The 12,088-nt window shown below is 66.5% G+C and overlaps 1 protein-coding gene across 3 annotated transcripts; it reads left to right on the top strand.

Moving 5' to 3' along the window:
- The first annotated feature begins 184 nt into the window (after positions 1–184).
- ARHGEF16 (Rho guanine nucleotide exchange factor 16) lies at positions 185–11,937 on the top strand. Of its 3 annotated transcripts, none has more exons than XM_068158176.1 (15): positions 185–292; positions 1,556–2,117; positions 3,136–3,187; positions 3,630–3,799; positions 4,510–4,566; positions 4,772–4,932; positions 5,868–6,020; positions 6,284–6,413; positions 6,569–6,643; positions 7,586–7,678; positions 8,415–8,569; positions 8,920–9,114; positions 10,021–10,094; positions 10,476–10,577; positions 10,909–11,937. In XM_068158176.1, exons 2-15 carry the CDS (start codon positions 1,575–1,577, stop codon positions 11,046–11,048), a joined length of 2,100 nt encoding a protein of 699 aa, XP_068014277.1. In that variant the 5' UTR covers positions 185–292; positions 1,556–1,574; the 3' UTR covers positions 11,049–11,937. The 3 variants fall into 3 exon arrangements, with proteins under 3 accessions (XP_068014277.1, XP_068014276.1, XP_068014278.1); XM_068158175.1 differs by lacking the exon at positions 185–292 and adding an exon at positions 910–1,001; XM_068158177.1 differs by lacking the exon at positions 185–292 and having other exon boundaries at positions 1,716–1,787; positions 1,931–2,117.
- Positions 11,938–12,088: the final 151 nt, after the last annotated feature.

The following is a 12,088-nucleotide window of genomic DNA, read 5'->3' as shown; positions in this document are numbered from 1 at the left end:
GCCCGTCCCGGGGGTGCAGATCGGTGCCAGGCTCTCCCGTGCCCTCCACAGCCTGGGCCGTTCACAGCACTCCCCGCTCCGGTCCGACAGACCCACCCCGGTCCCACCTCCCCGGGGCGGCCCCGCGTCCGCCCCCGCCCCGCCGAGCTCCGAGGGGCGTGGGCCGGGCTGGGTGCAACCGGAACCGGCACCGGGACGAGCAGCGGCAGGGAAGGGGACGGCGGGGTTCTAGCAGGGCCCGGTTCCGTCCCCGGAGGCTCCGGCGGGAGGCGGCTCCCGGTGGCGGAGCGCGGTGAGTACCCGGAGGCTCCGTCCTGGCTGCGGGGGTGACCCCCGCGGGGGTCTGGGCAGGGCTGGGGGTGCCGGTGGCGCGTTCGGGTGCCCCGGGGGCTGTGAGCCACCATGCTCCGTGGCACCGCAGCGCAGCCCCCTCCGTACGTTCCCTGGCACCGGGATGGAAGCTCCGGGGGTCCCGGTTGGAGTCCCAGCACTGTGTGTCCGAGGCTGCAAGGCTCCAGGGCTGGAAGGTCAAGGCTCTTGGTGGTGTCCATCCCTCCATCAGTGGCCCTGGAGGGGTGCTGTAGCCGCCCAGTGCCCCTGCGATCTGCTGCTTGCTGGTAGGAGCTGCTGCTTCGGGCAGGCTTTGTCCCCAGCCAGGATGGGGTTAAGCGCAGAAGGCAGAGCTCTGCTCGTCCGCGGGACGCTTGGCAGACCTCTGGCCAAGGAGCATCCGTCCCTGTCCGAGGGTGGGGAGGACAAGCAGCATCTTGTTGATGAGGCTGTTTTGTGCCTCTGCAATGTGTCCCAGCCGTGGCCTTTGCAAAGGAGCAGCCTGGAGGCAGCCGTGGGACAGGAGGGGGGAGGCTAAGGCAGAGTTGGTGCCGTGGGGCAGGAGGGGCTCCGGGAGGAGGCTAAGGCAGAGTTGGTGCCGTGGGGCAGAAGGCTCTCTCAGGTGTTTGCTCTCCAGGGGCACCGAAGGTGATGAGGGAGCTTGACCCCAGGTGAGGAGTGTCAGCAGTCAGGCAGGGCTGGAGCTGCTCCTCAGGGCACTTTGGGCCAGGTGCAAGGTTTAAGGAGCACAGGGGCATGGAGAGAGGTCTCCCTGGGCTCTTACAGCACCTCAGCCTGCGGGGGGGGGAGTCAGGAAGGTGAAGGCTGGCGCTGGTGCCACCCCAGGTCCTCAGAGGGGGTTAGGAGGGGACAGATGCAGAGGTACAGCAGAAGGGGAGAAGCAGAGCTTGGTGGTGCCCCAGGCCTGCCCCAGCTGCATGCTCAGGTGTGAGCCTGCCTGGTGCCTGCCTCATGGCCTGGCTGCTCCCCAGCACCTGGCCGCATCCTGCACTGCTCTGCCCGAAGCCAGGCAGAGGCTTTGGGAGCCACCAGCCCGGCCCCAGCACGCTGGGTGGCCCCGGGGGGTGTGTGGGTGGTGAGAGTGCCCTGAGTGAGGCTGGCTGGGCTCTGCCCTGGGGAAGTGCAGGCTGGGTCCTGCCCTGCCCCGCGCTGACCACCGAGAGACCTCATCCTGTCCGTCTGTCCGTCTGTCTGTCTGATGCAGCTTTCTGCCTCCTGCCACCATGTCTGGGAGCCCCCATGGCAGCGCTGCAGAGGACAAGACCTTGCTCCTGGAGTACCGCTGCCACCCGCCGCGGCCGGAGCCCCCCAGCCCCACGTCCCCCCGCGGGGAGCACAGCTCCATCGGTGCCACCTCGCTCTCAGCACCAGGCTGCGCCCCCCAGGCTGAGCCCCGCCGTGTGGTGCTCAGCACCGACAGCCCAGCTGCACTGAAGGTGGGAACCCAGCAGCTGATCCCCAGGAGCTTGGCTGTCTCCACCAAGAGCAAGGGCAGCCCCTCCCAGCACCAGAGCCTCGGGGCAGCTGGGTCAAGCCGGCAGCCCCTGGGCCCCGACCCGAGGTGGGTGTCTGCCCCCAGCCCGCCCCAGGACGAGGAGGAGGAGGATGAGGATGGTGTGGGGGCCCTCAAGCGCAACTTGAGGAACATGTCCTACCGAGTGGCCATGAAGGACTCAGAGCTGGAGCCTGCAAACTGCATCTCCTCCCTGAAACCCCTGCCAGAGGATGGCAGTGCCCTGCCTGCCCGCAGCCCGGGCAGGAGCAAGGTGGGTGGGCACCTGCTGTCACCCCACTGCTCTCAGGTGGGCATCAAGCCCCCACTTTCATACCTGGGCTGGAAGGGACCTTCAAGATCAGCCAGCTCCAGCCCCCTGCCATGGGCAGGGACACCTCCACCAGCCCAGGCTGCTCAGGGCCTCATCCAGCCTGGCCTGGAGCACCTCCAGGGAGGAGGCAACCACAGCCTCTCTGGGCAGCCTCTGCTGGAGTCTCACCAGCCTCCCTGGCAAGAATTTCTTCCCAGTCTCCAGCCTAAGAGTGCCCTCCTCAAGCTTCAACACACTCCTTGTCACCCTGTCATTCCAAGCCCTTGCCCAGAGTCCCTCCCCAGCTCTCCTGGAGCCCCCTCAGGTACTGGAGAGCTGCTCTAAGGTCTCCCTGGAGCCTTCTCCAAGGCTGAACAGCATCAACCCTCCCAGCCTGTCCCCATGGCAGGGGTGCTCCAGCCCTCTGAGCACCTTTGTGACCCTCTTGGTGACAAGCTGAGCAGGGGCCCTGCAGAGCCTTTTTGCTGCGGCTGCTGGTGGTAGCTGAGCTGTGCGAGTCCCTCGGGAGGGCTGCGTGTCCCCAGCAGATGCAGAGGGCCCTGGAGAGCCCGGAAATAGCTGAGATGGCTTTGGGGGGAGGCTGCTGCGGGGCGGCGCCGGGGACACGGCCGCAGGGTGGGGCTGGCTCCGAGGCGGCGCTCGGGTGGCTGTACACAAACAGGGGCGAAGCAGGGCCGAAGGAGGCTTGGTGCAGGCAAAGTCCGGGTTGTGGGGCAGGTGGATGTGGGAGGCAGCGACGGCACAGCTACAAAGTGGTTCAGGGCTGACCCCGATAAGGGGAGGTGAGAGCTGAGTCACTGCGGGAAGGCAAACAAACGTTCAGGATCCTGGCTGGGGGAGCAGGGTGGTGCCTGCTGCCCTGCAGGTAACTTCTCCTCCTTCCTGGAGGGGATGGACGCTTCCCAGGGCTGCAGAAGTGCAGCACCTGCAGCCTGTCCTCCTCCTCTTGCTCTTGCAGAGAGCCTTCGGGCGCAAGCGGGTGCAGAAGCGTGGAGGCTCCTTCAAGGACCGTGAGTGCTGCCCCCCCGAGCACCTCCCCCAGGGCTCCCTCTGCCCCGTGGGGCACTGGGGCAGTCTCCCAGCAAAGCCAAGCCCTAGGAGCCCCTCTGCCACCTGTGCTGCTGCTCATCCCTGGCCCGGGGCAGTTGCTTTGGGCTGTGTCTCCCCAGCTGCAAGAGCAGCTCTGCAGCTCTGCTTCCCCATGCTGGGTGTGCTGAGGCTCCAGCTGCTGGAGCAGTCCCAGCCCTGCTCTGGGCAGACACAGGAGAGCTGAGCCTGCCACGCTGGTTGACTGCTGCTGAGCTGGTGCTGTGCAAAGTCCAGCCCTGGTGGCAGGGCGCAGGCCCTGGCTCCTCAGTGCTCCTGGCAGGGCGCTTGGCCGCCAGGGTGAAGTGGTGGTGGGAAGGGAAGCCGTGGAGAGGCTTGGCTGACCTGGTGCTTTTGCCTCTGCAGAGCCCAGGCTGTATCAGGAGATCCGTGAGAGAGGTCTGAACTCCATCAGCCATGAGTCAGACGAGGATCTGCTGGAGGAACCTGTCCCAGGGGAGCCATCCCCAGCGGGGGCTGCCATCGTCATGCAGAGCTACCGCCCGGCGCAGGTCACCTGGAGCCAGCTCCCCGAGGTAGGGACAGCTGCCAGCCTGCAGGCTCTGCGGGGGTTTGCCCTCCCCAGGGACCACTTCCATGCCTGGGATGTGTGTTGGAAAAGCTCTCTGAGCTGCTGACCAAACTGTGAGTGGGGAACTACACAACATTAGTCCTTGCAGTGGGATCTTCTGGGGCTTTCCAGCCCTGGCTGGGACATGCAGGCTCCTGTCCAGGCTTGTTGGGATGCTGGCAGAGCTGCTGTGGTTGTGCCTGGGAGAGGTTCACCACCCTTGGGTGACGGCAAGCCAGGTGCTCCTGCTGCCTGCCTGGCTCTTGGCGAGAGGAACCTCCTCCTGGGCAGTGCTAGCAGCTCCCTGCTGTGGGACTGTAGGAGATGCTGGGGTGGGAGAGTGAGCAGGGGGGAGCCGCTTGTGGGGGTGGAGCTGGAGCCGTGGGGATGCTTGCGGGGGGAGCTGGAACCGAGGGAGCCGCTTGCGGGATGTGCAGGGCCGGGCACAGCCGCGGCTCCCACTAGAGGGCGTGCGAGGACCGCCGGGAGGCGCCGGCAGCGGCGGCGCCGCTCAGCCCCGGCCGGGCTCGGGTTCAGGCTCAGGCTTAGCCCCGGCCGGGCTCGGGCTCGGGCTCAGCCCTGGCCGGGCTCGGGCTCAGGCTCAGGCTCAGGCTTAGCCCCGGCCGGGCTCGGGCTCAGGCTCGGGCTCAGGCTCAGCTTGGCCTCTCCCCGCAGGTGCAGGAAGCAGGCATCCTGCAGAGGATCTCCCCCGAGGAGCGCAAGCGGCAGGAGGTGAGAGCAGCCTCGGAGGTGCCCCGGGCAGCAGGACCGCGCGTGGCCATCTCCGACCCCCCTCAGGAAGGGCTCAGGGCAGGGCTGGGCTCAGCTCCTGCAGGCAGGTCCTGCTGGGAAGCAGGCAGCTCCCCTGGGTGCTGAAGGGAAGCAGGAAGTTTTTGCTCCCTGCCTGGTGCCATCTTCGGTGCCCTGCTTTTTCCAGGCCATGTTTGAGATCATCACCTCTGAGTTCTCCTACATGCACAGCCTGGGCATCCTGGTGTGCCACTTCATGAAGTCAGAGGAGCTGAAGGAGACCATGACTCAGACTGAGCACCACCACCTCTTCTCCAACATCAGCGACATCCTGACAGTCAGCACCAGGCAAGTGGGGGCTGCTGGTGTGGGGCTGGGACCAGGCAGGCCTGGAGGAGACTCTGGAGCTCCATGTGTCTCACAGACACATCCATCCCTTGGACTGCTGGAGGTGCTGGGACAGCCCAAGCCATTGCCCTTCCTCCCAGTGCCTGCTGTTGCAGCACAGCCCCTGCAGTGTCACCTGCTGGGTGTCTGCTGGCAGGGGCTCTGGTAGCCCTGCACCCAGGGTCATCGTGGGCTGTGATGGTGCTGTTCAGTCCTGCAGCTGAGGCACCAAGAGCTGGCTGAGATGCCAGCCCTGTGCCTGGGACGTTCCTGTTTGCCTGGAAACTCTCCCTTGGGTGTGCAGGGCTGCTGTGGAGGTGGTGCCAGCCCTGGGCTGGTGAGAGGGCCCAGTGGAGCCACAGCTCAAGCACAGGGCTCCAGCCTGGCCAAGCACCACAGCAGAGCAGCTGCTTGTACCACAGCATGAGATCCTTTTGGGTGCTGGCTGCAGCTAGCCTGGCCTTGGTCCCCTCCTCCCCAGGAGCAAAAGGCCTCAGGGGCTGGAGCTGGGCTGGCTGGAGAGCTGTGTCCATGTGGGAAAGCAGCAGCAGGAGAGGCAGGGCTGCAGCCCTGGGAACTGCTGTGGGGGTGGGGAGGGCTCCTGGCTGCCTGCAGCCAGGCAGGAGCATCCCTGGTGGGGCAGGAAGGCATCTCCTGGAGAGCCAAAGGGGAGGAAGGACTGGTGTGGGGATGGAGGAAGGCTGGGGGGCTGGAGGGGGGCTCAGGGGCTGCATTCCCTGGCTCTGTGGGGACACAGAGTGTCTCAGCTGCTCTGTGCAGAAGGAATCCAGGACTCTGTCTCCCTGGGGACAAGCTGTGGTGGGAACATTGCTGAGCATCCCTCTGCTGGCTGTGCCTGGCCCCTGCAGTGAGGCTCTGTGGAACTCTCTTCTCAGCTTCTTCGAGGAGCTGGAGAAGAGGCACCAGGAGCAGCTGCTGCTGGCTGACATCAGTGACATCGTGGAGGAGCACGCCTCCCACCGCTTCAGCCCCTACGTCAGCTACTGCTCCAACGAAGTCTACCAGCAGAGGACCCTCCAGAAGCTGCTGTGAGTTCTGCCTGCTCAAGAGGGCCTGCATGGAGCTGCCTGCCAGGTGGCCCTGGCCTGCAGGGGTGCAAACTGGGCAGGTGGGACCAGGACCCTCAGTCCCTGTGGCTCTTTCCCTGAGGAGCTGGTGGATCCATCCCTGCTGCAGCCAGGCTGTGCTCGGAGCTCTGCAGGCTGCCCTCAGCACCACAGGCAGGGGAAGCTGCTGCAGGATCCTGGTGGCTGAGGAGCAGAGCTGATGGAGCTCTCTTGCCCTGTTCCAGGAGCACAAACCCCTTATTTAAAGAGACCTTGAAACAAATAGAGAGGAAACCAGAGTGTGGAGGGCTGCCCATGCTCTCCTTCCTCATCCTGCCCATGCAGAGGGTAACTCGGCTGCCTCTGCTCTTAGATGTGAGTGAGTGACGCCCTGGCATCGCTTGGGGTGTGCAACCCTTTGGCTTGCTCAGCCTGGGACAGCTTCTGCTTGGGCTTCCCTCCCCCTGGGAGCTGAGGGCAGGGGCAGGAGCAGTTCTCTCTGAAGCCTCTCTCTGGCCTTGGCCTTCCAGACCGTCTGCCAGAAGACCCCAGCCGGCAGCGCAGCCTACAGCTCTGCCTCCAGGGCTCTGAAAGCCATCAGCAAGGTGAGGCTCAGCTGCCAGCTCTCCTCCTTTCCTGCCCCCAGCCACCACCCTGTGGCTCTGGCCTCTCATTTTACCTCCCCTGCCTTGGTTCCTGAGCGAGGTCTCTGCTCAGGCAGCTGCTGCATCCTCTCCCTCGCTCACCTTTTCCACCTGGGCTTGGGTTTGCCTTTTCCCTGGCATCTTCTTCCCTCTCTGGCCAATCTTTTGTCCTTCCCTTTGGTGTCTTCTCCATTGCTGCTCTCACCTCTCAGGAGCCCTGCTGGGCAGCTGCAGCACTGCTGTGGCAGTGAGCAGAGCAAAGGGTGAGGAGCAAAGGAGCAGTGGAGGTGGTGGAAGTCTTGCACTATGCCCCAGCTCCCTCTGCCTGCCCACCTGGTGGCAATGTGCCTTGGAGCTGGCAGCCACCAAGCTGGCAGTGCTGACTCTTCCTCCTGTCCTCCTGAAGAACAGCTCTTGGTCATCACAGAGTCCTTTAGGCTGGATAAGAGCACCAAGTGCCCCCAGGTGCCAAACCATGCTCCTCAGCACCACATCTGTGCTTGGGGCCTGTCCTGCTCCCCCCCCAGTGCAGGAGCAGATCTGGGTGGCTGGTGGGGCTGAGGGACATCTGCTCAGGGTGCCAAGGGTGGCCTTGCCTCATCTGCCTGTGGAAGGCAGAGGACAGAGGTCCTCTCCTCCCTCCACCTCTGCACCCTCTTGTCCTAACCTCCTCTCTTCAGGTGATTCTTTCTTCCTCTGGGTGTCACTTGGGTCCTCCTCTTGTGTCACCTCTTGGCAGGACCAACCTCCAGCTGCCTTTCCCCATGCTGGGCTTGAGGCCTGTGTTGGCTCTTGGCTGTTCCCCTCTTCAGGGCTGACTCTGCACCAGTGGTGCTGGTGGGGAGGGTGTCTGGGCTCAGCCTCCTGCCTTCCCCATGTCCCCTGGGGATGTTCTTTCCCCAGCTGGTGAAGAGCTGCAATGATGGAGCTCGAGCCATGGAGAGGACAGAGCAGATGTACACCCTGCAGCAGCAGCTGGAGTTTGGGAAGAGGAAGGTGAGCTTGAGGAAGTGGGGAGGGGGGAAGGAAAGCTTCTGGGGGTATTGTTAGAGGAGCCCACCCCAGGGGTGTCAGACCTGCCCTGGGGGGGTCACTGAGTGGTCCTTCCAGGCAGCCTTGACCAGCTGGAGCAGCCAGGAGCAGCATCACCACTCCATGCCTGTGGTGACCCTTTGGCCCTGCTAGCACAGGGAGCTGGGCACTGCCCTGCCAGCTCCTGGGGCTCAGCAGAGCAGCCCTGGGTCACTCCATGTCCCTCTCAGCCCTCCCCTTGCTTCTCTCTGAGCCTGCACCTCCTGCACAGGGGTGGACTTGCCCCTGCCCAGAGGAGGCCTGGCCTGGGTGGCTGAGCTGGCAGTGGTCTGCCCTGGCTGCCTTGCTCCAGGAGGGCACAGGGCTTGGTCTGCCTGTCAGGGCTGTCAGAGTTGGGCCTCTCCCCGAAGGGCTGTGGTGAAGCCATGCTCTGTGTCCCCCTGCTGTGCTCTGGGGGGCACCTGGCTGCTTGTTTCCCTGCTGGAGCAGCTGTCTGTGACCTGTCAGGGAGCCCTGGGCTGGAAGGGACCTGCAGGACCATCCAGTGCCAGCCCCCTGCGGCGTGCAGGGCCACCTCCCCCTCCCGCAGAGCCTGCTGTCCATGCCAGCTCACCCCGGGGGCCAGCTCGGGTTCAGGAGGTGCCCAGGAGGGCAGGCTGGGGGTGGGCTGCTGAGGCAGGTGCCTGTGGGCCCCCTGCAGCCCTTCCCCCTGGTGTCTGCGTCCCGCTGGCTGCTGAAGCGCGGGGAGCTGCAGCTGCTGCAGGCGGAGGAGCCTGGCATCTTCCGCCGCGCCGCCGGCAGGCTCTGCCACCTCCTCCTCTTCAACGACGTCCTCATCATCACCAAGAGGAAGAGGTAAGGCTGGGGGGGGCTTCCTCTCCCTGGAAAACGGCCTGGGGGGCTCCAGCCGAGCAGCAGGGAGCTGAGGAGCTCAGAGTCTCCCTGTGCTGAGCTTCGACGAGGAGTCCCTCGCCCGGTGCCCGGCTCCATTCCAGCCCCCTTCCAGCCCCCCCTTCCAGCCTGGCTCCATCCCAGCCCCCCCTTCCAGCCCCCCTTCCAACCTGGTTCCATCCCAGCCCCCCCTTCCAGCCCTCTTGGCCTTGCTTCTGCCTGGGGGGGGCTGTGGAGGTCACCTCGGGGATGCCGCCAGAGCTTCACCCGCTGGGGCTCTGGCTGGGTCCCTGCTGAGGCCACCTTTGCCCCAGCGAGGAGAGCTTCACGGTGATGAACTACGCCACGCTGGACCAGATCGGGGTGGAGAAGCTGGAGAGCCCTGAGCCCCCTGCCCCTGCCCCGGGCAAGGGCGGGGGCGGCGCCCGGGGCGGGTACCTGCTGCGGGTGGTGCTGCGGAAGGACTGCGAGGGCCGGCGGGAGGAGCTGGTGCTGGCGGCAGAGAGCCTGTGAGTGCCGGCCGGGCTTCCCGGGGGGCTGCTTCCTGCTGCTGCCATCAGCCGGAGCTCCCCGCGGGGCTCCCGGTGTGCCCCTTCCCCCGCCGCGGGGCTCCCGGTGTGCCCCTCCCCCCGCCGCGGGGCTCCCGGTGTGCCCCTCCCCCCGCCGCGGGGCTCCCGGTGTGCCACTCACCCCCGCCGCGGGGCTCCCGGTGTGCCCCTCCCCCCGCCGCGGGGCTCCCGGTGTGCCCCTCACCCCCGCGGGGCTCCCGCTGTGCCCCTTCCCCCGCCGCGGGGCTCCCGGTGTGCCCCTCACCCCCGCGGGGCTCCCGGTGTGCTCCTCCCCCCGGGGCTCCCGGTGTGCTCCTTCCCCCCGCCGCGGGGCTCCCGGTGTGCCCTCCCCCCGCCGCGGGGCTCCCGGTGTGCCCCTCACCCCCGCGGGGCTCCCGGTGTGCTCCTCCCCCCGGGGCTCCCGGTGTGCTCCTTCCCCCCGCCGCGGGGCTCCCGGTGTGCTCCTCCCCCCGGGGCTCCCGGTGTGCTCCTTCCCCCCGCCGCGGGGCTCCCGGTGTCCCCCTCACCCCCGCGGGGCTCCCGGTGTGCCCCTTCCCCCCGGGGGCTCCTTGTGTCCCCTCCCCACCTCCTCCCTGCTCCTCCTGCCAGGGTCCTCCCCCTGCTGGGCTTCCCCCCTGCTCTGCTGCCTTCTCTCTCTCAGTCTCCTTTCTGTTTCCTGCCTGGATCCTTCCTCTGCTCTGAGGGGAGCAGAGCAGGCTGCTGGGCTGTGCCACGGTGCTCTGGTCAGATGCTTGCCCACTCCAGACTCCCTCGAGAGCCTCCCTCCTGCTGGGGGCTGCCCAGGCTGTGGGCACCGTGGGTGCTGCCTGCAGGGCTGGCTTTGCCATCTGCGCTTCCCCCCGGCAGGAGCGACCGTGCCCGCTGGATCGCTGCCCTGATGCACAGAGCAGAGGCAAAGCCTGACCCCACTCCCAGAGGAGGTAGGGAGGTGCTGGAGCCAGGGGTCCCTGCCCTGCCCTCATCTGCTGCAGCTGGGGAAGGAGCTGATGCTGTGTGGATGGAGAGGAGAGCTCAGGTCCCAGGCTGACCCCCTGAGCTTTGGCCTCCCAGGAAGGGCTCAGTCACCACAGACCTCCCCGAGGGGCCCTGGAGGGCTCCAGGATCGCCTCAGGCTCTCCAAGGGTAGAGTTGGGGTCCCCTCCCCAGCTGCTTGGAGGAGGAGGGGCAGGGGGAGGAGACTTGCTGTGGAGACCCAGAGGGGTGGCAGCTGGGGGACACTGCTGGGCAGGGGTGCCAGCCATGGGTGCCAGGCTGTGGCTCCTGGCTGTGCCTCCTGAGTGGGTGCCTGCTGTCCCCTGCAGACCTGAGCCAAGTGGAGATCACCAGAGCCTACCTGGCCAAGCAGGCAGATGAGATCTCCCTGCAGCAGGCTGATGTTGTCCTGGTGCTGGCTGAAGAGGATGGTGAGTGCCAGCCCCGGGGGGGCACGGGGCTGGGGCTGGGGATGGCTCACCCGAGGTGGAGCTGTGCTGGTGGGAAAGCTTCCCTGGTCCCAGCCACCTCCTGGAAGCCCTGGGCAGGGTGTGGGGGGCTGGCTGGGGCTGTGCCAGCTCCTCAGAGCCTGCAAAGGTGGCACTGCCAGGAGCAGTACTTAGCAGTGCCTGCAGGCTGGGGCTGGCTGAGCTCTGTGGCCTCAGAAGGGAGCAGAGCAGAAACCTTCTGCCCTGCCCCGGGCTGCAGCCCCCTGCCCCCGGCAGCTGTGGGCTCACAGTGTGCCCCTCTCTGTTCCCCCAGGCTGGTGCTGGGGTGAGAGGCTGCGGGATGGGGAGAGGGGGTGGTTCCCCCGGGGCTGTGCCAGGCAGATCACCAACCCCAGCGCCGTGGAGGGCAACGTGCGGCGCATGGAGCGGCTGCGGAGGGAGACCGACGTGTAGGGCCCTGCCCTGGCCCCGGGGCCTCACTGCTCTGCAGCCTGAGCCCGGGGGGAGCAGCAGAGCCTCCCCTCCCCCTTGGCTTTGGCTTGGCTGGCAGCAGATCCTCTGGCCCTGGGCAGTGGCTGTGGCAGCAGCTGGTGAGGGTGGGGGCTGGCACCCAGGCACTGCTGCCCTGCGCTGCTGCTGGGGGCCTGGAGCAGGCTGCCAGGGGCAGCCAAGGGGCAGCCTGGGGCAGGAAAGGCTGCAGCCACCTTCTGGACCTGCTGGAGACCCAGGCCCTAGGGAGGGCACAGCTGGGGCAGGAGGGTTGCAGCAGCTGCAATCTGTGCCAAGCTTACTCCTCAAGCCCTTTCCTCCTCTTTCATCTTCTTTCCTTTTATTCCCTCCCACAATTATTCTGGGTTCTGCTGAGCACAGCCCTGCCCCCCAGGGTGAGGTGATGCCCCCCAGGGTGAGGTGATGCCCCCTCACAGGGTGAGGTGATGCCCACTGCCTCTCTGTGCCTGGTGATGCCAGGGCCTGGTGCAGCTCTGGGGCCAGCACTGGGCTGGGTGAGCAGGGCAGGAGCAATGCTGCAGCTGCTGCTCCTCCTGGGGTGGGCAGCTGGCTGTGCCCAGGGGGCAGCTGAGGGTTGCTGGAGAGGTCAAATCTCAGCCCTCCTGAGGCAGGGCACTGCCTTCTCCTCCAGCATGAAGGTGATGGCTGAAGAGGGCTGAGGGAGGCTCCTTCTGCCCCAGCTGAGCCCTTTGGTCCCCAGGCTGGTGGCAGGAGAGGGGCAAGAGGCAGCTCCAGTGCTGCCTGGCCCTGGCAGCATCCCTGCACTGTGTCTGGGTTAGTGAAGCTGTTAAAGGGTTCATTGGCTCCACAATAAATCCTTGGGTCCCAGTGAGCCTCTCTCTGCTCCTTGCCCTGAAGGGAGCTTGGTGGGGGGGTCCCTGTGGGGGGCTGAGCACACAGCTCTGGGGGAGTGGATGCCAGGGAGCCAGGATCCCCCCACCTGAGCCCTGGGCAGAGCTCCCTGCTGCTGCTGACATCCTCCT

This window comes from Melanerpes formicivorus, unplaced genomic scaffold, assembly GCF_026170545.1.
Source record: "Melanerpes formicivorus ecotype bairdi unplaced genomic scaffold, bMelFor1.0.p_v2 SCAF_39, whole genome shotgun sequence".
Taxonomy (NCBI): domain Eukaryota; kingdom Metazoa; phylum Chordata; class Aves; order Piciformes; family Picidae; genus Melanerpes; species Melanerpes formicivorus.
This window is presented reverse-complemented; position numbering and strand designations above follow the sequence as displayed.